This window comes from Azolla caroliniana, unplaced genomic scaffold, assembly GCF_043228905.1.
Source record: "Azolla caroliniana isolate FFs.n. ecotype wild unplaced genomic scaffold, voAzoCaro1.0.p SCAF_17, whole genome shotgun sequence".
Lineage (NCBI taxonomy): Eukaryota > Viridiplantae > Streptophyta > Polypodiopsida > Salviniales > Salviniaceae > Azolla > Azolla caroliniana.
The window spans coordinates 2,269,346-2,296,792 of NW_028230452.1; the positions used below are offsets into that span (position 1 = coordinate 2,269,346).

Sequence of the window (27,447 nt, forward strand, 5' to 3'; positions counted from 1 at the left end):
ATAGGAAGGCATGCCTTATAATACTCTTTTTTGTAAAATGTGTACATGCACAAGTCGTAGAGCTTTGGAGTGAAACAAACGCTTGCAGAAAGGTTGGGTTGTATGGTACTATAATTATTGTTGCGCAGTCTGGTATGAAAAAGGGGGAAAGGTTTTAAGGTCACTGTAGTAGAGATAGAGATATATATATATATATCCAGTCTTTGAAATCAATTAGTCAAAATGCTTTCTTGTGGAAGGACAAATATGAGAATCTCCGGTCTTTGAAAAACCCTTCATTCTGTAAGAAAAGTTATGCATTCCAAATTAAACTTGTCTAGAAAGAGATTACGATGTACGCGTCGTGCACATGGAAAATACCGGGTTCCATTTTTATGGAGAAGCCTTCACAGCCACACGCTCTCTATTTCTCTATGGGTTTGCATTAGTGGCCCATAGCTATGGCCATAGCTGGCGGCGGCCGTGCCCAGAAAATGCAAATAATGCACGACCTAAACAACCGATGGGTAGTGTAGGGCTGCTACATATAACTCCTCGTTTGCCTAGCTACCCACAATTCTCTTTATGCGTTGTCCTCTTGGTGGGGGACCGGGATATACATAACCCATGATTCTTCTTGTAAGAATTGACTACATGTAGCATGTCGAGGAAGTGATCATGGATGTATGTACATATAGATATGCCACGAGATGCCTCCTACATATAATGTGCCTACATATACAATCCATGACTCTGTCTATAATATATAGATATATATATATCCCTATCGTTTCTCTCTCTTCTGTATATATCCGTGAATCCTCTACGCCATCTGTTTGTTATTCACATCACATATATCTATTTCCACACTGTTACACCCATATTTACCTTTGCCAAACCACGTCCCATCCTGTTTCTCTTATTGCAGACCGTCTATGTTTCTGTACGAAACACAACTGACGGAGTCAAAAAGTGAGTGGGGCCTACAAGCTATTATAACAGGTTCTAGTACCACTTACTAGCGAAGAAAGTGACTAATGTACAATTTATTGTACAATCTATCATTACTATGTGTGTATGATTGTATGTATATATGTGTATATATGCTTTATGTTGCGCACGCATTTAATTAACTTATGAGTCTAATCCAAAATCCTACATATCACGGAAACGGAGTGCTCACTGAAGAAAAGTGCTCAGTTTATATGATGGCATGATACTTTCCAACATGCAAAATCATTAAATTTTAGCAGGTGTCACTAAGTGATGCATGCTCTTTGTGTCGTTTAGCAATACCTTTTACGAAAACAAGGCATATTGCTACGTCAGTTGTTTGTTGTAATGAATTTATTGACAATTCGCTCTTTATAACTCCCCATCCCATCTTCAAACGTATTCATTCTGTTGGTGCTGTAGGTTTCTTCTACTCCAAAGTTTCCACCTCCATCTTATCCAACACTCCTCCTCCTTCATATTCCGTTCAGGAGATGCTGAAGCTCCCATCCACTCTCCCTCTCCTCTCAATCCTTTTTTTCATCATAAATTCGGGAATGCCCGCCGAGGTTGTGGCGCCGCCTCCCTCAGCCAGTTCCTCCTCCTCCTCCTCCTCCTCCTCCTCCTCCGAGGATGAGGGTGACATGGCGGTAGTGCAAGCCCAAGTTCTCATAGCATTCAAGGATGCCATCACCCACGACACCTCTTCTTGCCTCTCCTCCTGGACCACCACCACCACCTCCACCTCTACTAGTGATAGTGATGTTGTCCACACCACGGCACCGCCCTCCTACTGCCCCTCCAACGGCACTGCCGGCTGGTACGGTCTGCTCTGTGACGATCGCTTCCACATCACCTCCGTCAACCTCTCCTACTGCAGCCTCTCTGGTTCCATCTCTCCTTCTTTCCATCTCCTACCTTCCCTTTCTCTTCTCGATCTCTCCTACAACAACTTCTCAGGCCCCATACCTTCTAGCCTCGGGAACCTCACCCAGCTACAGACCTTAAATCTCGAGTTCAACCATCTAGAAAGCCCCATCCCTTCTAGCCTCGGGAATCTCACCCAGCTACGGACCTTGGATCTCGAAGCCAACAACCTGGGAGGTTCCATCCCTTCTAGCCTCGGGAACCTCACCCAGCTACGTATCTTGGATCTCTCCTACAACAACCTCTCAGGCTCCATCCCTTCTAACCTCTGGAACCTCACCCAGCTACAAAGCTTGGCCCTCCAGAGCAACAACCTGAAAGGCCCCATACCTTCTAGCCTCGGGAACCTCACCAAGCTACAGTCCTTGGATCTCGAGTTCAACAACCTGGAAGGCCCCATACCTTCTAGCCTTGGGAACCTCATCCTGCTACAGACCTTGGATCTCGACCGCAACAACCTGGAAGGCCCCATTCCTTCTAGTCTCGGGAACCTCATCCAACTACAGACCTTGGATCTCAATAGCAACAACCTCGAGGGCCCCATCCCGTCTAGCCTCGGGAACCTCACCCAGCTACAGACCTTGGATCTCGAGTTCAACCACCTGGAAGGCCCCATGCCTTCTAGCCTTGGGAACCTCATCCAACTACAGAGCTTGGTTCTCGACCACAACAAACTAGAAGACCCCATACCTTCTAGCCTCGGAAACCTCACCCAGCTACAGACCTTGGTTCTCGAGTACAACAAATTCTCAGGCCCCATCCCTTCTAGCCTCGGGAAACTCACCCAGCTACGTATCTTGGATCTCGAGAGCAACAACCTGGAAGGCCCCATCCCTGATAGCCTCGGGAGCCTTAGCCAGCTACAGACCTTGGCCCTCCAGAGCAACAAGCTGACAGGGAAGATACCAGCCGCACTCAGTAGCTGCTCACAACTCATCGCGCTCCGATTAGGGTTCAACACTCTCAGGGGTTCCATCCCCAGTGAGCTGGGAATGCTCATAAACCTCCAGGAACTCTCGCTATTTACAAACAACCTCGAAGGGATTGTCCCTGTTGACGCTTTACATAATCTGACGGCTCTTCAGGTCTTACGTCTCTTTCAAAACAATTTGACTGGGAAGATAGAGAGCTTGGATCTGTCGAAGATGCCTAATCTCTGGAGTTTTAGTGCCTATGAAAATGCTATGGAAGGGGAGCTACCAGCTGGTCTTACAGAGAGTAAGGCACTGGTCGTCTTTGAAGTGCAGAGGAACAAATATCTCACTGGATCCTTAGGCAATGCTGCCACTCCTGACATCATTGGTTTATCCAACCTAAGGGTGCTCTCGGTGAGCTACAACCAGCTTAGCGGAGACATCCCTGGTTGGGTTTGGAATCTTCCCCGTCTGCAGGCACTAGACCTCTCCAACAATCGTTTCAGTGGCCGCTTCCCTGCGACTCTCACGCACCTCTCCTACTTCAAGCTCAATCAAACAACAAACAGTAACCAGACCACCCTCTACGAGGAGGTGCCTGTCACGCTGAAGAACACTGTCCAAATGCTTGACTATTTTCTGACTGCACGTATCTACTTTGATGTGTCCATGAACGACCTGGAAGGCGAAATTCCGCAGAGCTTTGGGGAGCTGCAGGGTTTGACAGGAGCCAACCTGTCCCACAACCGAATCAGCGGCCCCATAGGTGAGGGTACATTCGGCAGGTTGATGCATTTGGAGGAGTTGGACCTGTCCTACAACCAGCTCAGCGGTGGCATCCCACAAGATCTCACGTCTTTGGACAGCCTCTCTACTCTAAACCTCGCCCACAACCAACTTGAAGGACCCATTCCCAAACAGAACAACTTTAATACTAGGTTCACCTCCGCCAGCTTCGAGAACAACCAGGGCCTGTGTGGCTACCCTCTTTCCTCCTCCTGCAACACAAGCATCGATGATGCGGGTAGTTATGTGGGCATCACAAGCACAAGCACACGGTGGCCGAAGCAACAATTATTATTGATTGTGATTTGGTTCCATGAGTTTGTATCTCCGTGGGCAGTTCTAGTAGGCTATCCCGCTGGGCTTGCACTGGGCATAATCCTCTGCCATATCCTCTTCTTAAAATTGAAGTGAATCAGTAGTAGCTGTTGGTCAAGAGAACTGGACTGGACTGGACTGGACTGCACAGTTTTGAGGAGTGCTAATTGAAATACTCACGCGAGGAGCACAATCTCCAACATGAGCATTTCGAACTATGTATAAATATGCTTTTCCAACTTTGTATTGTATGCATTTTTACTCCATGGACCTCGAGAGCATTGCGTTGCTCATCTTCCAATCCATTTTGAAGGCCTAGGTTCATTTGCTTACCTCTATTACTTTGTATATATGAATATGTTCTATTAATTTACTATGTTACCACTCTGGATTGTATGAGTTGAACCAATGACCTCCCACGCTCCATTGGACAACCCTAGTGGTAAATTGTTCCTAGCACTACATCTCTATTATTCTATACATCTCTTTCTTTCTCTCTCTCTTGGTGAAAACACACAATTATATTAATAAATGTGTGTAAAAAACACTACTCATAATGGGTGTGACAATGGGGTATGGTCACCCACTAACTACACTACATGGGTAATGGAACATGTTGAATTGCCAATAGGCAAGACGAACACTCCACCGAGGAAAGAATTTTCACTTGCTCCAATAAAGAAAATTGCCACATTAGTACTCCCTTCAACTTTCGTAGATATACTTTCACTCCATGTCTACCATTGAATACAAAAGCGTTGCACATGTTCTAATTATGACACAATCCCCAATATCTCAGAAATAGAAAAACGATCTCTATCTCTAACATTGGGTCAACCTCTATAAATTGTGCAAATACCCACTATCTAAGTGTCATAACATCGTGATAAGACTTGCCAAATTTGAGAATTGTAACTCTAAATCTAACAAGCAATCAAACATTGTATAAATTGATGAGTACTATCTTCCATTTGAACAGTGCAAAAAAGCAATTACATGTTAGTCCACGACGCTTTAGAGCTAATGCCAAAGGCAATCCTCCAATCAAAACTCTCCAAATGAAGACCTTTGCTACAAGTGGCAATTTAGAATTCCAACTACGTTGTAAGATCTGCCACCACCTATGATCAGATTTGTGTATTCTCCATTTTTCTTTAGCCTTAGATTAGTAGTCACTCGTAACAACGATGTTTGAGCCTTTAAACACCAATCAATGCAACCCTTGTTCTCAATGTAATATTGAAGAATAGATATCCATGGTTGTGAATTTGAACACATGTCTTGTAATAATGAAACTCTATGAGCCATCATATGCTTAGATAAGTTCAATATTCTAGTTCCCCCAAGCGCTTAGGGGTTGCTAGATGATTCCACGCAACCCAAGTGATTCCCATCTTATCCCTCTTCTTCCACAACAAATATCAAAGAGGTTGTAAAATAGAATGCAAAGCTTTCTTTGTCCATGGCAACAATGAGAAGTAATATAATATCATGGGTTCCATAATACATTGTACAACCTTCAAGAATACATGAAATGGCCAAGATTGTAACTTCCAATACATGAACTTATCCTAAACTTACTAGACATCCATTCAATCAATTGACCATTTGTAACATTCATTCCTAATGGATAGCCCAAGTGTTGATTTTTTCTCGTAAGAAAAGATTGTGGCAAATATATGGGATGCTAAGGTGTATAAGAACTAAGCATAATATGAAAGGTTCAAGAGTTAAAAGAGGAATGAAATTGAAGGGATATGAAGTTAGAGGCATTTTCCAAAAGTAGACACTTTCTACCAAACCAACAATTGAATTACCAACTATTGGTAAAACAATTTAAAGCTAAGTATATTTGATGGCGAAATGCGATGGAGGTGTGAGAATAACTCTTTCGTTTACGAATGTCATCAACAATGGACTTTACTGATTATGAGAGCGAATTTATTGACCTATGGAGTACGTGGATTCAACTACGTGGTGGAATGGAGGATGAATGGTTTAAGATGGACTGCTTCAAAGCGGGATTAAGTCCACACTTTGTGTTGGAGGCAAACCTAAAGGATCTTATAACTTTCCAAGCACTTGTCCAAACTTGTCAAGCCTACAAATCCAAGTTCTACAAGTGAGAGTGGATTCAAGGTTGCAACATTTAAATGTCCTATTCTTCAACAATCACCAATTGTGTACGGAGATAAAGTATTCCCTAATGTTTTTACGGTATATTAACCTAATGTTCTAGTGATGCAAGAAGCTACTAAACCTAAGGTTGAAGGAGGTTTCTTCGACCAAGTAAATGAACGTCTTGATGAAATTTTTCAACAAATCCAAAACATGTAAGAAAATTTTAATTTACGTCAAACTCACAATGCTCCAAGACAAAGGAAAGTGATTGTGTGCTCCACGTGTGGTGTTGAGGGACATATATCTACACAATGTCCTTCATGTTGACAAAGTGATTGGGGTTAAGGCATGTATCAATTTCAAAGTAATCAAAACAACACTGACTTTTAGTTAAATCTTATTGACTTTGTGTATGATATAACTAAAGATTGTGATGTTGCATGCAAAGACAAATAGTGCATCACATAAAAATAAAGAGTTTGAAGGAGAGTCTAGTAACTCTCAACAAAAGAAGAAGTCTAAGGAGAATAACTTGGAGAATGGACCTAGAAAGAAACATCTGCAAAGAAAGATTAAAATTGATCATATGCCGATGGGGAAAGGTGTGGAACCGTTCGATCTCAAGCAAAAGCTAATCTTTAGTGGACCTCGCATCACTTGGCCACAACTTCTTCAACTTTATCCAACAATAAAAAAGGAGTGGGGATGTGTATCGAGTATACAATAAAGTATAAAGGAATTATATTGTGTGAAGATTGTGCAAGTGAAAGATCGAAAAGATATTCGACCCACTATTTCGGTAACTATTAATGGTCTTTTAATTAAGGACGTCTTAGTAGATAGTGGTATTCGAATTGACCCTACATCTAATGTCATAGTGAGTAAGATTGGAAATCCTACCTATCAAGCGTCCTCTACCAAGATTGACATAGTTGATGGACATTTGGCCTCATGTTCTAGAGTTATAGAGGATGTTGTTATTGAGTATTTTGGCAGGTCCATTTCCATGGATTTACATGTAATACTCCTTAAAGGGCCATCTTATTCTTTAGTATTAGTAAAACCTTGGATGCAAGAATTACATGTAATACAGGATTGGAGTATGATGAACTTATCATCATCGAAGAGGTTTAACATCTTCTACGACTTGTATCTACAATGATTAATCAAATGTATAAAGGAGAAGGAAACATCTATCGATTATGGCAAGCAAGAAGAAGAAAGCATAACAAGTGATGGATCTTTGTGGGATAGGGGAAAGAAATTGTTCCACGTGTTGTCTAAGGATGAAGGAAAAGTCATTGAAGAAGGTATTATCACCATAGAGGTAAAAAAGAAGATGATTCCAAACGATGTCCACGGAGAAGAGGATCTAAGGTTTATTTCTCTTCTTTATAAGTTACAAAAGTTATTCATAAATGACTATTCACAAATAAGAGGAGAAGGTGTCAAGAACCACATCAAGTTAAAGGAAAGTGTACCAATTTCCCAAAAGCTTCCACGGTTGGGGATTGTGAAAAAGGAAGACTTTATAAAGGAGTTCAAAGCATTGTTTCAAGCGAGTTTCATTTATCATGTAGAGGATTTGAAGTGGGTGTCACCTATTGTTGTGATTCAAAATAAGAATGACATCGACTTCAAACCCTTGAATGACTCAACCAAACGACATCAACTTAATTTTTTCAATTCAGCAAAACATATTGCTTTGCAATTTCTGCAAACAAGTTTTAGATGTGGAAAACTTCATTGCCCCTTTTGTGGGGCCGGTGGCTTTCGTTGATCACGACTCGTCCAGTTTTCGAGATCACTACACGAGCCAAGTGATCAGATGGGTACAAGCAAAGATGAGCACGCAAGATGAACACACAAGGGGATGATAACACAAACACGAATGCCAGTACATCTTTATGAGGAGGAGAGGTGCATGGGCACACCCGAATGCTCCCTCGTCACAAGATGCCAAACGTACAAGGAAAGGGACGAGAATACAAACACGAATGTTGGTACGTCTTTATGAGGAGGAGAGGTGCATGGGCACGCCCGAAATGCTCCCTCTTCACAAGACGGTTGAACATACAAGGGGACAAGAACAAAGAAAGAAAGAAAGACAAAACACGAATGATATTGGCTAAAGAAATAAATATGTGTTTGATTCCAATGCAAGAGGGCCCTTTATAAAATAGGGTTTGATTACAATGTGACAACTTTTAGTTAACCACAAGCTCAACAAAACATAAATACTAAATGCCCTTAGAGACAAAAGCAAATCCGAACACAGAGCACGAGCACGAGCACGAAGAAGAAGAACACATGAGCACCACAAAAATGCCGACCTCAACGAACCACGACCACCCAAACGGTGAGCACATGGGCTCGCAACGACGAACGGGGGCGAAGCAACGTTGAACCAACAAAGCTTGGGCTCACGAGCACTGTAAATGAGCACTTTGAGTGCCAACGTGAAGAAGATGAGCACGTGGCGATGAGGGGATGAAGGGGTATGAGATGAAAAGAAATGGTGAAGGTGAAGATGAAGAGCTCCGAAGGAAAAATGGCGATAGTCTCCTCCTCCCAAAACCTCCTCCCAAATGAGCCCCCCTAGACCTCCTTTTATAGGAAAAAAAGGAAGGGGGGTTGCCAATTTTGTCTTCAATGCAAAAGGAATAAAATTCCTTAAATCACGTTGCATTGTAAAACCAAATTTGAACCATGCACCTCTAGCTAGAAGTCAATGTGACTATCCACTAGTCTATTAAGTCTCTCTTATATAATATATAATTCTATATCTACTAATTGATAGCCTGTCTCCTCTCTACTTTTTATCTCTCATCTCTTTTACTTTTTACACGAGCTTCAATACCTCCTTTCCACCCTTTCTTTTCCATTTTCTTTTGCATGCACACACACATTGCACATGCACATTTTGACCCCCCCTTTCACCGGTTTTCCCAACACTCGAGCACACCACATCACGACATCCACCCTCACCAAACCGCACATCCTCTGGTATGTGCCAACACTCACTGGAAGATCCTACTACGCTACCGAGGCTGGCGGGCTGAGGGTGGTCAATAGTTCATTTCCTCCTCATTGACCCCATGGCTTGTTGTTTGCTCGCCTTTATCTTCGTGAAGGTCATCGAGGTTTGGGTCCCTGTCGTGTCACTTTTTGAAGATTTTGACCCACTTCCCTACTATTGGTACTGCAAGCTTAGTTGCATCGAGTTTAGCGAGGAACACGTTCGCGTTCAGAAGTGGAAGGATCGCGCAAAAATGGAAGGATAAGGTATATTCCCTCAAATTTTGGGGTTTATATACTCTATTCACAAAATGTAATGATACCAGTATCACATGTTCTCAAAATGTCGTTGGAAAACCTCAAAAAATCATCATTTCCTAAACTTGGAAAAACGCTAAAATTATGCTATAATCAAAATGCTACAATGTTCACTATCAGCAGGTGTACCAATTAACATACCCATCTTCAATTCTTGCAAGTTCCCTTGCCACCTTGCTTCCGCTGTTTTTGTCAGCCTGGGTCCCTTTGTGGTGGATGGAGCAAGCTATCATTAATCACATTAGGTGCAAGAGGAGAAGTCTGAGAATTACGACACTATTGTATATTCCAGGTGAAGGGTATTTGCACAGTCCAAGTACCAAGGACACAATTGTCAACAATTTGTTCTTGATTTTTAAAGAACACATCCCACCATGATGTGTCTTGTTCCCCATCATACTTCTTCGCATTGTCAATGTGCTTGTGTTTGTCTTGCAGCGCTTGCATCCAAACATCCTTTGGATTATCAGCTAGTACATTGGTGACAACTTTCTTAATCTCAATCGGCATTTGTCCTGCACCATAAACAAAAGTGGAAGGCATATGAAGTAGAAACTGACACCCGCCTTTAGGCTCCCATTGGGGGGAGGATGAATACTGCTTTGCATATAATAATGTACAACCACTATGATCATTTTTATTTATTAAGAATACGTGGTTGAAACTTATATTATTTAAGGGCGCTAACACTTTGGCATTTCGCTCACCACCATCTAATATGTATCTCTTGAAATCATATATTTCCTTCAAGTGTTCCACGATTGGGCGTGGCGTATATGCATCACGAATGATGTCAAACAACTTAGGTAACGTAAAAGCATCATATCGTGATAACTGCCTAGAGAAGTTACTGAACATCTGATCGATATGGTCATGTGTGTGACCAACCAATAGAAAGTTAACTTTCACTTTCCTAAAAATTCCTTGGTTCACCAACATACTTAGATAGCCAAACACCGTAGAATTTTTGTTTTCCCGAGCAGCATTGTGTAGTTGAATATATAAAACCGGCGGCAAAGACTACCCCCAAGACATCAGTACTTTTTGAATCACCGTGACTGTTAAATTAGGGTCATTGTGGACATTTGGGTAGGTGACGAAGACATGAGGCTTCACACTTCCATTATAGGCTAAACAACCCACCAAGTGCATCTGCACGAGACAATCGTCGTTGACATCTTTAGGAAGACGTTTAAGATGAGGTAGACACGTCTTCTTTTGGTCCATTCCATCTATCATTAAACACATGTACTTAGTTGGATTGTTTATCGACTTTTCCCTATGGTGCATGGCTCTTTTTCGCTCTAATGTTTGGGCTTCTCGGTGATCTTGTAACAATTTCTTGTTTAGGTCCTTCTCTGTCGCTGTCTTTACCCCTTTACACACGCTCTTTAGGTTTTGCATACTGAACAATACCCCATACGTACTTTACGAGGTATAATAACATTACTAAAGTGCAATGTCCACAACCTTGTGAACTGACTGTAGGTGACATACTTGTTGCAACAAGTTGACATTTCCAATCTATAGGAATCATAAACTTCTCGACGTGTATAATTGTCAGAGATATGCAACCTACCGATAGTTGGCATTATCTCACAATTGAACTCGAAGTATGTCTTCATCCAGGAGATCGCATTTCTACCTGATGCACCCTTCATACTTGGCAAATTATCATCTTCAATGGGATTGTTGCCGTTTAAAACTCTTTGTTTGACACCATCTGTAAGTGTGTCATAAGATAGGTGTCTTGTTCATCACCATTGAGTGAAAAATAGTAACGTCTCAAAGACCGCAAGTTTTGCTTTCCAATAATCGCCATACACCTTGAGCACAACATGTCTTTTTAACATCTACGGTAAGTTGGGCCTCAGATATCACTAAAGCAAATCTTTCTCGACTAATACGTCTTGAGACCCTTTTGAAAAATAAGGGGCTCACTGACTTACTGTCATCCTTAGCTGATATTGGTGTGTCCTCCTCTTGGCGCCCATTTGTTCTCTGTTGTTGGGTAGAAATACTTTCGAGACTTTGACAATCACCTACATTCTCACCCGAGTCCGCGTATGGGTCATACTCTTCAATTGAGAATTCAAGGCATCTTGTCGTATTGCCTGAACTGTCGGAGATTATATACTCCTCAACGGAGAAATTAGAATCTTGAGACCAATGGTATTCTTCTATCGAAAACCCCAGAGAAGGTGAGGAATCCGATGACAGTTGATATTCCTCAGTAGAAAAAGGTGAATTATTTCCCATTGTTTGAGGTTCTAATATCCTTTATATTTCACTCCCTAACATACATATTGTAAGACATACTTAAACTACTAATAGAATTCTAAGGAAGTATATATGTATTTTGTATATTTTATTATATAATATTTTCTATATTTCTATTAGTTATAAATAAAAATTGATCATGTGTACATGTCACATAATTGCATAATACCACTATCCTCACCCAATTAGTGAATGTTCTCAAAATCAAAATCATTACACTACCATAAATGTAGATTAGTATACTCAATCATAGGACTGACCTTGCACATGTATTAAATCATAATAAGTACTAGCTCATAATAGGTACCAAATCATAATACATAACTACTAGATCATAATGATCATATTACACATAAAGTATAAAGGTAATCATTATTTTATGATAATAATAAATACGAATTCTAAGATAAATAACTAAAGGCACTATTGGCATTTAATTCTAACCGTGGTTACTTTTTTAACTATGGTCCCTTCCCCTCCCATAAATAGAATCGACCTCTCTTTTTCATTCCCCACAGTTGAGTGTAACCACTGCCCAGAGCGCCAAAGCACAGGCGCGAGAACTCCCAAGATACCTCACGCATCCCCGAACCAACACGATCATCATGTCGAGCAAAAAGACAGCCCATTCTGACAGCAGGTAGGATCTAAACCCTACACTGTACGGACATATGACCATCTACATGCTTTTTATTTTGTATTAGAACTCGTTACGCCGTATCTAGTGCCTCCTAAGGCTAGAACTAGATACGTTGTAGCGAGGTAAGACTCCCAACTCGATACAGTGTATCGAGTTATGTTCCCGAACTCGTTACGACATATCGTGTTATGCCTCCTAGGGCTACAACTGGATACGCCGTATCGAGTTGGGGGACATATCTTGATACGCCGTATCGAGTTGTGCCTCTTAGAGCTACAACTCGATACGCCGTATCGAAGCCCCAACTCGTTGTATCGAGTTGGGGGACATAACTCAATACCCCGTAACGAGTTGGGGGACATAACTTGATAAGCCGTATCAAGTTATGCCGCCCAACCCGTTTCGGCTCGATACGGCGTATCGAGTTGTGGCTCCCAGGGCTAAAACTCGATACGCGGGGACTTAACTCGTTATGGCGTAACGGGTTGTGGCTCCCAGGGCTAAAACTCGATACGGCGTAACGAGTTGGGTGTCTTAACTCGATACGCCGTCTCGAGTTGTGGCTCCCAGTGCTAAAACTCAATACGCGGGGGCCTTAACTCGATACGGCGTATCGAGTTGTGGCTCCTAGGACTTAAACTCGATACGCCGTATCGAGTTGGGGGTCATAACACATATTAGACCAAAAATAAGTAGTAAAATAGGTTCAACAATTCTAAATTAGGTCAAAATACGGTCAAATTGGGTCAATACAGTTGATATTTAGGTACTGTTGGGGATACCAAAATCTTACTGATTTTAGTGTCCGGTGGACTATGAGACGTTAAATATACATTTTCCTCTGTCCAGTCCCTAGGTTTCACATCCATAAGTATATTGGATTGCTAATTTTACGTTCCAAACTACCAATCTGCATACTGTATATAATTTGTCACCCCATAATTTGAGAGTTTATAGGTTTAGGTTCATCTGTTGTATTATTTTATGTAGGTTGGCTGACACTAAGGAGGAGAGGCCACTCAGCCGAATTCAGATTAAGTATCAAAGCTCACCTGTAGACAACACAAAGATCCCTGTTGTGACATATCCACAAAAGGGAAAGAAACTCATGTTTGAAGACGAAGTCGTGAGGTAGCTGTCTGACGAGGTTAGTCAGAAAACATCTGTCGCGGTTGGAGGAAGTGACGACCAGTTAGATATAGACTTAATTGGATATGAGTGGGCAATGCAATATGTAGACTCGAAAAAGAAGGTAGTACTGTTAGTTACTAGACTGGTTGGACATGGTATGCTTGCTCAAGATCGTGCATTTAGATATGGCAAAATCTTGCGGCTGGACTATGAAGATGCGGACACAACTAATTTGATTGTATTAGTCAACTGTACAAAAGGAGTCCGACAGATGATGATCTCTGAAGACTACTTGTTGAAGGATTCATGCAGGCTAGAATCCTTCCGACATGCTATTGAGACAAGGTGTGATAGGGTGTAACATCCCTTGTCTTCGACAAATTGAAATGTTTGTACATGCAAATACTAAAGTTCTCCTATTAAATGAGGTGTGATAGGGTGTAATATCCCTTGTCTTCGACAAAGCTGTCTTGGAGCCTACTTTTTGTCCAATGTATGCTGAGCTTTGTCTTCACCTAAGCAAAGCTTTACCAGAGTTCCCATCTGATGAGGGTGATGGAAAACCTGCCACATTCCGTAGGATTCTTCTCAATAGCTGCCAAGAAGAATTTGAAGGAGCCGATAACATGCGGGCAGAGATCCAAAAATTAACAAAACCTGAGCAAGAACTGGAACGTTTTGACAAAGAGAGGCTTGTAAAGCTTCGTACCCTTGGCAACATAAGACTTATTGGTGAGCTTTTTAAGCAGAAGATGATCCCAGAGAAGATTGTTCATTACTGCATCCAAGTAAGTTCGAAATGTGTTTCCGAAATGTATTCTGTTACTGAGTAGATAACGCTATAATTTTGAACATTTTTGCAGATGCTTCTAGGGAGTGACCCAAAAACATCTCCTCCAGCTGAAGAGAATCTGGAAGCCCTGTGCCAATTCCTCTCTTCTGTTGGGAAGCAATTAGAAGAAAGTGAGAAATCCAAAAAAGCAATAGATGTTTATTTTATTCAACTTAAAGACGTATGTTCAACTCCCCGTTTGCCTCCACGCATAAAGTTTATGATTCAAAATGTCCTTGATATGCGGGCCAACACATGGGTACCTCGTAGAGAAGAGGTTAGTGCTAATTACATATTGGAAAAGATATTATAGTCTATAAGACTATTGTATAACATGCACATAATTTTTGACTCAGGTAAAGGCCAAAAAGATCACGGAGATACATGCAGAAGCGGAGCAGAATTTAGGTTTGCGACCAGGAATGGCTAGCCTGAGGAATGGTAGGGGACCACCTGGTATAATGGGCATGCCATTGTTAGGTGGTAACATAAGACCCGGTAGAATGATGCCAGGAATGCCTGGAATGCCTGGCCTTCTACCGGGCAGTGGTAAGATGCCTGGTGCTTTACCCCTTGTACCTGATTTCCCCATTGGAGATTCGGAAGGGTGGGAGACATATACCGCAAGCCGAAAGAATAAGATTCCGAAAGAAGGATGGATTCCGGCCCCAAGTGTGGTGCCCAATCGTCCCCTCATGCCTGCCCTTGGGCCAAGACCAGCTGGTACAAGCTCTAAGCTTTTACCCACTGGTAGTGGTGGAACTTTCCTTGGGAGGCCAAGTGCCCTTCTTGGTGATGCTAGTGCTTCTAGACCTGTCCCAACTCTAATCCCTACAAGACAGAATGTAGGTGTGCTTGAACAATTGAATCAGGGTCGTGCTGAAAAAGAGAAGATTATTGAACAAGTGTCAAAGCCAGCTGCTCCAGCACCTGCTGGGTTATCTCCTGCAGTCCTCCAGAAAAAATCCGAGTCATTGCTTAAAGAATTCATTTCAGTTGGTGATCTTAAAGAAGCGAAACTATGTGTTGAAGAGCTGCAAAGCCCAGACTTCCATTCTCAGTTGGTGCAAATGGCCATTACAATCTTATTAGAGTCATTAGAAGGCCAACAGCGGGAGAGAGATCTGGTAAAGAAGCTCTTCGTACATTTATGGGCAGAAAAGGTTTTGTCAGATAAGGATATTAAGACTGGTATGATCCTCACAGCAGAGCAGCTGGAAGATGTTGTCCTTGACAATCCTTCGGCACCTAAGCATTTTGGGGATCTTATTGGGAAGTTGATACTTTCTGATGTCATTGAATTTGGATTCTTGGTGGATATCCTAAAGAAAACCGAGGATACCTTTCTGAAGAGGCAAGTGTATGATTCAGCATTGAGGGCTGTCAAATCTGGACCAAATGCACAGAGTGTGCTGAGCCAGCAAGCTATTTTAGATGAATGTGAGAGGCTATTAGCCTCCACGTGAGGAGCTACAGTTCCAGTGGACACTTTTTTTGGAGCCTGGAAATGTTTTTAAGATTGTCTTCTAGTTTTCTATTTTATTGGAATTCAGCTTAGTTGAAACTTAATTTATGTTGAAGATAACCCCACGGTTGAGCTATTTGTTGCTGTATATTTTACGGGAGGATGGTATTGTTGGTGGCTTTCTTTTATACTTTTTTAATTGAAGGTTGTATCGTGGAGACATGTTGTCTTCAAGTTTTTTTTAGAAATTGAGTTCATAGATACTAAAAGTAAAACCATCTCAATCATTTTCTGCCTCAGAGTTCAAGTCGGCCCTTATTTTCATACATCTGAGATGTGATTGCTATAGGTAACGCAAATAAACTAACTTGAATGCTTGTTACCTGGGTTTCCCACTGGTTTAGATTTATTGTGTTGAAAAGTTTCCAAATGGTGTTTTAGTGACTACGGTGAGCAAATCAGTGGTATTATAGACATATTCCCAACAATGTTTGGAGTGTAAGATAATTGGTGTGAAGTGGTCCTCAGTTTTATGGCAAGTGATCCTTGATGAAGAATGAAAACCAAACAGGTATGTAGACTGTATGCTAAAATGCCTTTGGCATTGTAGTTGCTTGTTTGTCTTTGGCAACAGTAATAAATATGTGATTACTTAGTTTCAATTTCAGAATTCGCTGGATCTTGAGTTTTATGTGGAATTGTCACAATTAATGGTCTTATTATTTGGTTGCATTTCATTTGACATATTCACATGAAGAATAGAATCATATTTTTGGTGTCCACTACTCATGTAGATTATTATAATGTTATAATGGCCTCTTGCTTATTTACTATTACTATTCCTGAATATTAATGGGAATATGAATCACTTGGGGTGTCTTGCATAATATGTGATATTGCGATCTATGCTATCATATGCCAATATTTGCAAGGTTATTGTCTACGTAGGTGTTATCAAGTGCAAATGCTCGACTCTAGCACTAGGGGTAGTGCAAAATTAAACTAAAAGAAACAATTTAGTAAAATAGTTTATTCAAATCTCATTTACTTCATAACTAGTTAGTAAATCAACATATGCTTTGCCATACAAATAACTAAAGAGAGATAGATACGTAAATAGATAGATTGATAGATTTATTGTTGTCTTCAGAGGTCAAATATGACCTATGAGACCAAAAATATTACATTTTATGTAATACGTGTGAAAGTGAGTAGCAACTCTGTTGCCCGAGCTTAGGTACAGAGGGTCATAGAGATGCATTCTAGAGTTATATCATACATAACTTGAGTTCCAAACTACTTTCATAACTATTAGTCGTAGAATGAAAGCAATCATAATGATACCTAAACTCCTAACCTTAAAATTTTGACATGAGACACCTTGGGATGTTATTTTATGTTTCACTTCTACTCAATTGTGCGAAAAATTAGGTGCATTATGGGCTATTGTTTTATGTTTTATTTATTTTTTAAACTACACCATAGTTTCCATTACCACGATAAGCTTATACAAAGCATATAATGATACAATCTAGTGGAGGGTAAGATAGCAAAGAAAAGGTATACCCCCCCCCCCCCCCCACTATGTCATAAGTGAAACCAAACTCTAGCTATGGAGGAAACAACCATTGATGGGGTACATATTGGCAAACCATTTTGTCATTTCTCTCCACAAAGACGAACAAATCCTTCCACTTGTTGTTAAATGATTGTTGTTTCACAAAGATGGTATCTTCATTACCAGTGAAGGAGTCATATTGACCTTTTACAATTGAAATAAGCATCAACCAACTTTCTTTCACACAATGAACAAAATTCTGCATTATTTGTTGAAACATATTTTTGCATCGATCTATCCAAATATTCCACAAACCACCGATGATATTTATTTATGTCTTATTTTGACTCAATTATGTAACAACTCAAGTGAATGTTACTGATTAGCACTCATCTTAGAAGCTAGAGCACCATGTATTGTTACATTTCAAATTAGAGTTCACGTTGAGAGTTTGGTTGCAACATTTGGTTAATAAAGTTCTATTAATGGTCTTATTGCATGTTGTGTATGGTTTTGAATACGATTTACAAACATGCATATGAGAGTAGTAGTGACAAAACTTTGTATTTGAGGTATGCTGATGCCGAGAAACAAGCCTATGACAAAGTTGAACACATGCATCTCATTGTCCTCACGCAAATCGTTGGTATGGTCCATGCGCAAATGGCTTAGTATGGTCCATCTACTTTATGCCTTGGTATTGGCCCCCTATGTTGTTGTTCTCAACATCCCTTGGCTGGCACGATCAAGATTTGTTGGCGATAAGGAGTGATTGTCATCGCATCCGGCATACTAGAACAAGGGTTTAGGAGCTTGAGCAAGTTTTGGCTAATCCGTGGTTGGGGTCATCTTTGTCTAGTGAGGATGGTGGTCGTGGTAAAGTCCAAGGGGAGTCAAGGGTCAAGTCACTCTCTAGATGACTCACTCATTCTTCTTCTTTCACGTAATCAACTACCCCCTCTTCTTCGCTCGCTCGCTCACTCTTCAGTACTCCCCTTCTCTTCTTCAAACGTATCCATTACGTTGGTTGCTGTTGATTTCCTCTACATACTCCAAAAGTTCCACCTCTTTCACTCACTCCCTCTCCTCCATCTTATCCAACAATTCATATTCAGTTCGCGAGATGTTGAACCTCCCAGCCACTCTCCCTCTCCTCTCAATCCTTTTTCTCATCATACATTCGGCAATGCCTGCGGAGGTTCTGGCTCTGCCTGTGGCGCTCACTCCCTATCCGACCTCCTCCTCCGACCAAAACATGGCGGTAGTGCAAGCCCAAGCCCAAGCTCTTATAGCAATCAAGGATGCAATCACCCATGACCCCTCTTCTTGCCTCTCCTCCTGGACCACCACCTTCCTTGGGAGATTGCCAACAGTTGCAGACCTTGACAGCTTCCATCCCCCCTTCCATTTGGCAGCTTCCTCACCTCCAGACCTCACTGCTACTCCTGACATCACTGGTTTATCCAACCTCAGGGTTCTCTCGGTGAGCTACAACCAGCTAAGCGGAGACATCCCAGGTTGGGTTTGGAAGCTTCCCAGACTGCAGGCACTCGACCTCTCCAACAATCGCTTCAGCGGCCGCTTCCCTCTGACTCTCACGCACCTCTCCTACTTCAAGTGCAATCTACGAGGATGTGCCGTTAACAATTAAGAACAATGTCTATGTTAAGATTACCCGTTTACACCACAAATGATAAAACATGAGTTATGAGGATAAAGACAAAATATGAGTTACAAAAGACAATAAGAAAAAGACAAAACAACTCTTACAAAGAACTAACGGCTCGTTATTACTTCTTTGTATATATATATATATATATGTATGAAGTATTGTTTAGAAAAGTGTGTGATACTACATCTAGAGTTTTCTGTAGGTTCTTACATTGTAATACACCTATCTTAATATAATATCTTACCTTGTTCTACATCCTTCGAAAACTCTCTCTCTTTCTGTTGTCAATCTAGCCCATTATATTCTGAACTTTTCTTACATGGTATCAGAGCTTAGTTGCACGATCTGAATCTCATACTCCCCTATAACCAACAAAACTCACCATATATTTTTTTTGAAATAAACAAATCTCAGTACTATCACTATGGCAAGCTCAAGCAGAAAATATACCTTGGACAAATTAATGGAGAAAAACTACAAAACCTGGAAGACTTGAATGGAGCTGCTACTTGATGTGGAGGAGTTCCTCGACGTCACAACTAGCGCTAGTCTAGAACTTGTAAAACGAGAGTAAGACGAATGGCATGAGTGGCGAAAGATGGATAAAAGAGCTAGACTAGAGATAATGTTAAATGTAGATGAAAAGCAGTAAGAAATTATTCGAAAACTCACATTTGCAGCTGCAATGTGGGCAAAACTGAAGGAACTATACGAACCTCAAGATGGTACAACTAAACTCCACACCTTAGCTACCTTGTTTAATATGTGTGTTTTACAGGAAGAAGAAGATGTTCCTACCTTCTTATCAACTTGGGAGGCAGCCATGGATGATGCAACTACCGCCGACAACTGCATCTCAGAAGACATCAAGATTGGATTAGTGCTAAGCAAACTCCCCGAATCTTGGGGAACATTCATCACTATGCATAGTAGCACGGCAACATTGTCTGAGCTACTTACTAAGATCCGCCATGAAGACATTTGACGACAAAAGAAGAATAATGCTCAACCGATCCCAATGGTAGTCTCCATCAATCGATTCCAAAGGGGTCATCTAGCAAACCAACAAAGGTACAGACTTGAAAAAGTAAGAAATAATGAATCTAATAATAATAAAACATACATCAAGAGTGAAGCACAAAAATACTATGGAAACAACTCACGACAAAATGGAAGCTTTAGAATCATCTGTAGATATTACAAGAAGGAAGGACATACCGATCAAGTATGTCGCCTCAAGCAAGCAGAGAATAACTCCAACCGACCCCAGGCACATAATGTGGTTATCCAACAAGAAGATGATAGAAATCCAGAATACTCTTTTGAAGAAGCACCTGAACAAAATGGAGAACCTGATGAAGAAGAGTACATTCAAGCATATAATGCAAACACATTTGAAGAAAATGAAGATGATAGCACCTGGTTCTTGGATACCTGGGCTACTCACCATCTAACATATCGAAAAGACTGGTTGGACAACTATCAAGAGCTCCCAATACCATTGAAGTTCACCTTCGGAGACAAAGGTAAAAAATTGGCAGTTGGGAAAGGTAATATCAAATTAAGACTCATTAGTAATCATGTTGTACAAATTTCAGATATATACTTTGTACCTGGAATTGCAAAACATCTATTATCTGTGGGACAAGCTACTGCAAAAGGAATGACAATCAAATTCAGCAAACAATAAGCTACCCTATACATCCAAGATGATCAACATGAGATAAAAATTGTATGTCCAAAACAAGGGCAACTATATCCTGTCAAGGAAAATCTAGGAGAAGCATTAGCTGCTGAAGTACATCAAGGAGGAGTAGACAATGTGTCCCCCACCTATCTATGGCATTGCCGGTTCGGTCATCTACATACACCAACACTCAAGTTGTGTCAAAATCAGAATCTAGTAAGAGAAACACCTTCCACAATCTTTAAATCTATTGATATTTGCGAAGGATGCATGTATGGGAAAATGGCTCAAAAATCATTCCCACCAAGTAACTCAAAGACAAAGGAACTACTCCAACTTGTTCACATGGATGTATGTGGACCGATAACTCCCAACTCACACTTCGGAGCAAGGTACTTTATAACATTTATTGATAACACTTCGCGATTTACAATGGTTAACTTTCTTAAACAAAAGGGAAATGCATTCAAAGCATTTTGTGCATATAAGAGCTTTGTTGAAAATCAAACACAACTTAAAGTTAAAGTAATAAGAAGTGACAATGGTGGGGAGTTTGTTTCACAAGAATGGGAAGCCTTTAACGAAAAAATGGTATATTTCATCAAAAGTCAACTGTCTACACACCTCAACAAAATGGGATAATCGAGAGAAAGAATCACACCTTATTAAATGCTGCTAGGAGTATGCTGAAGACGAGTGGAATGGCCTCGAGATTCTGGGAAGAAGCAGTCGCCACAACTTGTTACCTACAAAACAGAACTCCTCACCAAGGTATAGAAGGACAAGTGCCATACACCATGTGGTATGGGTACCCACCTGAGATATCACATCTTCGAGTATTTGGAGCAACTACATTTGCATACATACAACCTGCGAAGAGGACAAAACTTGAGGATCGATGCATCGAAGGAAAACTTATTGGATATGGGGAGCCATATGGAGTAAAAGCATACAGAATTTACCTTCCCAATACAGGTAAAATAATTTTTAGTCGTTCTGTGGAATTTGATGAGAAAAGTCTTTTTTCTAGGTCATCATATGTAATGAAAGAAACCGGGAGTGAACACCTTACCAAGGAAATCACAAAGTTAAGACTTCCTCAAGCAACAACAATGGAATCTGAAAATGATGGGATGAACATCATCAACGCCGAACTACACAACAATCATGGTGCGCCAACAACTAATGCAACAGAAAACAGAGGAGGGAAACTCAACCAATTACCTCATTCTCAGATCTTAACCACTCAAGATGAGGGGTTAGGAATCTCTACTGCAAAGATCGCCACCAAGCCTATGATCACCAAATCAGCCACTCGAAGTCTCGAACTTGAGGATGTGCTAGTGCATCGCCAACAACCCAATAGCTCTTCCTCAGCATCCGAATGTCGAAATTGTGAATCTGAACATACAAGTTCAGGTCACCTACAACCCTACACCTCAGAGTATCCTCAAAATCTCAAAATTGGTAGTCAATTTGTCTGCCAATCTGATCCTCAAAGCCTCGAAGGTGAACAAGTGTATGACCGAAGCTTCGAAAGCAACAATCAATCCACTGACCAATATATTACTCGAAGCCTTGAACCTGAGCATACGAGTGGCGACTACATTCAACCCTGTGCATCCTCCATGACTGCAAGAAAACAAAGCTCCAGATCTAAGAATATGGATCTCGGCCGCCTAAAAACCTGCAACCTCTCCAAAACAACCTTAAAAGACAAAGAAATTAGGGCTAAAAAGACTAAGGTAAGGTTACTTAGTGATATCTATGATGCAACTAAGGACGAGGTGCTTGAAAAATCGACATGTCACTTCGTAACAGAGACGAAGTCCGACATATCCATCTTTGCAGCCATCATTGAAGGAGACAACTACGACACAACTCCAATTCTCACCTTCAAGCAAGCATTAAAAAGTAAAGAAAAAGACAATTGGGTTGCGGCAATTGAATCTGAATTCTCAGCACTCCAAAAGAATCACACATGGACATTAGTACCGCGGCCTTGTCACTCCAATGTCATCACTTGTAAGTGGCTTTTTACGAAGAAATACGATGCCCTAGGTACTCCCGTGAGGTTCAAAGTGAGATTAGTAGCTCGAGGATTCTCACAAATACCAGGTGTGGACTACCATGAAACTTTTTCACCCACTCTAAAGATCATTGCACTTCGATTGATTCTTGCCATTACGGCATATTTAAATCTTGAACTTCATCATGTTGATGTTGAAACAACGTTTTTACATGGTGATTTAGAAGGAGATATATATATGGAACAACCTCAAATGTTAGATAATAATATAGACCCTAATTATGTGTGTAAACTTAACAAACCTTTATATGGCCTAAAACAATCCCCTAGACAATGGTATGCCAAGTTTCATAGGTTCCTCTTATCAATCAAATTTCAACAACTTCAATCAGAACCTAATATATATATAAGGAAAACAAAAACAGAATTCTTACTATTGGGAGTCTATGTGGATGATTTACCTTTGCTGGGACATCGAAAGACTTGGTAATGGAATTTATTGCAGAGTTGCGACAACAATTCCCAATCAAACATCTTGGGCCACTAGAACATTTTCTTGGGATTCATGTAAAAAGGAATCAAACTCTAGGTACACCCTCCCTATCACAAGAAAACTTTGTTGATAATATACTAAGCAAGTTTGATATGGTTGAGTGTTCTCCAATCTCCACTCCCCTCACAGTACCATGCAAATTATCATTTGAAGATTCACCACATACAACTGAAGAAACTTACTTTATGAAGAATATCCCGTATCGCCAAGTGTTGGGGAGCATTCGATACCTCGTCAGTTGCACTCGACCCGACTTATCTTTTGCCATTGGATACCTATCAAGATTCATGGAGAATCCAGGAGTTAACAATTGGACAACACTTAAAAGAGTATTACGGTATCTGAAGTACACAAGGGATATAACACTTACTTACACATCATACTCTAAAGCCCAACATTCAAATATCCAAGGCTGGCTATCAACACCACTACATGGTTGGACATATGCAGATTGGGGGGGGGGGACAAGGATACCTCTCGATCCACCTCTGGCTATGTATTCCTATTTGCACGTGGTGCCATTTCATGGCGAACAAAGAAACAAGCTATTGTCGCCCTCTCTTCCACTGAAGCAAAATATATAGCAGCTACTCTCACTACTAAGGAAGGATTATGGTTGAAGTCCATCATTGATGAACTTGCCATCCTCAAAATTTCTGAATTCAAGTTATGGTGTGACAACCAATCCTGCATCAAAATCACTAAGGACCCCAAGATCACAGAGCAAAACAAGCATATCTGCGCACGATATCACTTCATCTTAGAACTTCTTGAAGAATCTAACCTCTCGATTGGACATACTTCAACACAAACTATGTGGGCTGATTTTCTTACCAAGCCAGTACCCAACGCAAAACATTGGAGTTGCTGCCACCATATTGGATTAAGTATTCATCCAAATAGATGAGTTGATGGTGTCACAGTTACAGGGGGGTGTTAAGATTACTTGTTTACACCCCCTTGGAGCACTCTATCATTACCAGTATGTTGGCCGAATCTGCATCTTCGTAGTCAAATCGTAGAATTCGGCCATACATAAATGGAGTTTCTTTTCCTAGCTGCCCCTCACCCTTCTTCTTTGCTGTATACAATACGACTTTTTTCTTTGAGTCGACATATTGCATACACCATTCCTTGTCTGTTAGATCTCGGTCAGGAAGGTCTTCGCCTCCAGTAGCGGCGACAAGTTTCTTTTGGCTTACATCACTATGTGGCTGAGATTTTGTCTCTTCGTTAAAGAGAAGCTTTTTTCCTCTCTTCATGGTCTCAGGAGTTACCTTGGTCTGGGCTTCAATTGGAGAACCTTGTATGCGAAGCTTAATTTTCTTCACAGGTCGGTCTGACAGGTTCTCAAACGACCTATTTAAGAAAGTATATGCAAAAACATAAGTTAGACAGTCACGTAGATTGAAGTTGTTATTATAATGAAGAACAGTTTCCAGGAGCAGTAACATATTCAAAAATCTATTATAGGCAGGGCTATTCAACCTAGAAAATATATATCGTAATAAGTAAAACGGGTTATATATTCTTTTAAATAGTAGGTATGACTTATATAGATTCTAAACCTATATTGAGGAGAATTTGCCATAGTGAAGGCAATTTGTAGATCATTTTCTACTATTTTAAGCTAAAGTAGGTCATAAAACACCTATAATTAGAGCATGTATTTGTTTAAAAGTAAGTAAAGTCAACATAAAAAAGACTGATTTTGCCAGACAATTTGATATCATTTCCACCCCGTAAATGATTTTTCTCTCTTAAAGCCTTCTTATATACAGGTACTCGATACGCCGTATCGAGTTCGTGTTTAAAGTGTAGGTTTTAAACATGAACTCGATACGCCGTATCGAGTTCGTGTTTAAAGTATAGGTTTTAAACACGAACTCGATGCGTATCGAGTTCATGTATACAATACAAATATTTATACACGAACTCGATACGCCGTATCGAGTTCGTGTATAAATATTTGTATTGTATACATGAACTCGATACGCCGTATCGAGTTCTTGAGAAACGAAACATATTTACAAAAATGTCCACAGTGTCAGAGGCCTACCTGGACTCCTCGCGCACGATTCTCTTGGAAGACATGGTTGATCGTGTTGAAGTGGAGGCGGAGATCGCGCTTTCGTGCTTTGTGCTCTGAGTGCTTTGTGTGCTCTGTGTGCTCTCTGCGTTCTGTACGCTCTGTACGCTCTGGTGAGTGAAATATGATGAGGTCTTCCTATTTATAGGGATTGAACCCATGGTTAAAGTAACCATAGTCACCTTAACCAATGTTGGTAACTTTGAGGATAGTTAGTTTGTAACCATAGTCACATTAACTATAGTAACTTATGATTGTATTAATGATTACAAAGTCAAACTAACATATTGATCAATCTTTTATACTCATAACAACCTACAATCACTTCAAAGGTTATGAAGGAGACAATGATAGAGGTTCATGAATGTACCAATGATTGATTACTAAAAGCAACAATTTTTATGACTCTCAAATGTTATGTATTAAAGATGTGGGCATGAATTAACCAATGATTGATAAGTCTAATATTTAAAATGGTGAGCATTAAAGAACCAATGAGTGAGACGTTCTATATCAAAATGGGTGTCATTAATTAGCCAATGATTTTAACATTAATCCAACATATTCAAGGCTTGTTAATGATTCGTTTTATATTTTACTTGATTTAACATCATTTAGATCTAGTTTATATAATGATTGATAATTTAAGTTAAATTACTTTATTAAAAATAATTTTTAGATGTATTGTATTAATAGAATATTACATAATATAGACATTCTATTGATTTGGCTTTTGTTTAGAGAGAAGTTTATGTTTAGGGAGGAGTATATGGTTAGAGAGGAGTATAACTTAGAGAGCCCTATCTAGACCTTAAGCCATGAGTGAAGATTCACCGTTCTCGATTGAAGAATATTGTTTGTCATCAGACCCATCGTTTTCTACTGAAGAGTATTGTTTGTCAACAGAGTCACCATATTCGATTGAAGAATATTGTCTTTCGACCGACTCACCATATTCTATCGAAGAATATTGTCTGAGCTCATCTACAGGGAATGTAAATAATGACACATGTGAAGAGTTCTCTATTGAAGAATACGATATTAATAAAGATACCGAGAATGAAGGAAGTGCCCAGGAAACATTGAATAACATTGGCGATGGTCAGAATAGAGAATTAGACTGTAACAAGGTTACACCAACCTCTATGCAGGAAGAGAAATCTGGGAGCCCTATGCATATTAGAAGAATCCCACGAAGAATTCGTCTGGCTAGATTTAGCTTGGTGACATCAGATAAACAGATTGGATTTGATGTCAACAAAATATGTTGTGCCCGTGGTTGTATGTCTATGATTGGAAAATCAAAGTTGCGAGAATTAAGGCGATACTATTTTTCGATGACCGGTGATGAGCAAGACACTTACCTCGGATCACATATGCAACTAGTATCTGACAAATGTACGGGGATCAAAGTATCATTCGAGTATTATATCTTCCATGCGCAACAGATATGTAGAGTTGCATTCAAAATTGTGTTATGTGTTAGTAACATGCGGCTACATAGAGTACAACAACGTCTACTTAGCGGGGATCAGATGCTCAATTGTAAAGAGGTTCCAAGTATGAAAGGTGCAATTGGAAGACTAGCTATTGGCTGGATGAAAACTTACTTTCAGTTAAATTGTGAAGTAATGCCCACTACAGGTAGGATGCATCTTTCTGATAATTATACCCGTCGGGAAGTTTATGATGTCTATCGATCTGAAATGCTGGGCTCACGTAATAAGTCTATCACCTATAGCCAATTCACAAGATTATGGAGAGCTCGGTTTTCAAATGTTATTATTCCTCGTAAAGTACGTATGGGTTATTGCTCCATTTGTGCAAATCTTAAAAGTTTGGCTAAAGGTGCAAAGACATCAATGGAAAAGGATACGAGTAAGAAGTTACTACAAGAGCATCGTGAGGCACAATCGTTAGAACGAAGGAAGGCGATGCATCATAGAGAGAAGTGTTTGAAGAGGCCTGAACAATACATGTGCTTAATGATAGATGGCATGGACCAGAAGAAGACATGCTTGCCGCATATGCGGAGGCTCCCCAAAGATGTCAATGATGAGTGCCTTGTTCAAATGCACTTGGTGGGATGCTTGGCTTATAATAGGTCTGTTCGACCTCACGTCTTCATTACTTACCCCAA

At 40.4% G+C, this 27,447-nt stretch overlaps 2 protein-coding genes and 2 long non-coding RNA genes across 12 annotated transcripts in view; 2 read left to right on the plus strand and 2 right to left on the minus strand.

Moving 5' to 3' along the window:
• The window catches only part of LOC147852774 (uncharacterized), a 142,283-nt gene that overhangs the window by 43,745 nt on the left and 71,091 nt on the right, over positions 1-27,447 (plus strand). For 2 of the 9 annotated variants that reach the window (XR_015531253.1, XR_015531254.1), the window contains exon 1: positions 1,421-4,233. Coding sequence is in view for 7 of the 9 variants with exons in the window: in XM_087332905.1 (XP_087189031.1) it covers positions 1,467-4,010 (2,544 nt within the window). In the remaining 2 variants the exon portion in view is untranslated. Of the gene's footprint in view, positions 1-1,420; positions 4,291-27,447 lie in introns of those variants that run through there. The other 7 variants (XM_087332908.1, XM_087332910.1, XM_087332909.1 and 4 more) reach the window with 7 other exon arrangements.
• LOC147852776 (uncharacterized) overlaps positions 2,322-27,447 on the minus strand; it is an 87,348-nt gene continuing 62,222 nt past the window's right edge. The window contains exons 2-3 of the long non-coding RNA XR_015531257.1: positions 2,571-2,606; positions 2,322-2,357 (exon numbers count right to left, since the gene is read on the minus strand). This is a non-coding gene — a long non-coding RNA (uncharacterized LOC147852776). The remainder of the gene's footprint in view (positions 2,358-2,570; positions 2,607-27,447) is intronic.
• LOC147852777 (eukaryotic translation initiation factor-like) lies at positions 13,837-15,988 on the plus strand. Its single transcript, XM_087332912.1, has 3 exons — positions 13,837-14,210; positions 14,286-14,531; positions 14,611-15,988. Exons 1-3 carry the CDS (start codon positions 13,914-13,916, stop codon positions 15,718-15,720), a joined length of 1,653 nt encoding a protein of 550 aa, XP_087189038.1. The 5' UTR covers positions 13,837-13,913; the 3' UTR covers positions 15,721-15,988.
• On the minus strand, positions 20,172-22,166 carry LOC147852778 (uncharacterized). Its single transcript, XR_015531256.1, has 7 exons — positions 21,861-22,166; positions 21,599-21,755; positions 21,453-21,506; positions 21,298-21,382; positions 20,556-20,810; positions 20,397-20,461; positions 20,172-20,283 (listed from the first exon to the last, which is right to left on the minus strand). It is a non-coding gene; the product is annotated as an uncharacterized LOC147852778 (long non-coding RNA).

Bases quoted from the DNA above. Each gene is read 5' to 3' on its own strand.
- LOC147852777 (XM_087332912.1), top strand. From the start codon at position 13,914: ATGTATGCTGAGCTTTGTCTTCACCTAAGCAAAGCTTTACCAGAGTTC. The intron at 14,211-14,285 runs GTAAGTTCGAAA...ACATTTTTGCAG, and splicing joins TTGTTCATTACTGCATCCAA to ATGCTTCTAGGGAGTGACCC. The intron at 14,532-14,610 runs GTTAGTGCTAAT...TTTTTGACTCAG, and splicing joins GGGTACCTCGTAGAGAAGAG to GTAAAGGCCAAAAAGATCAC.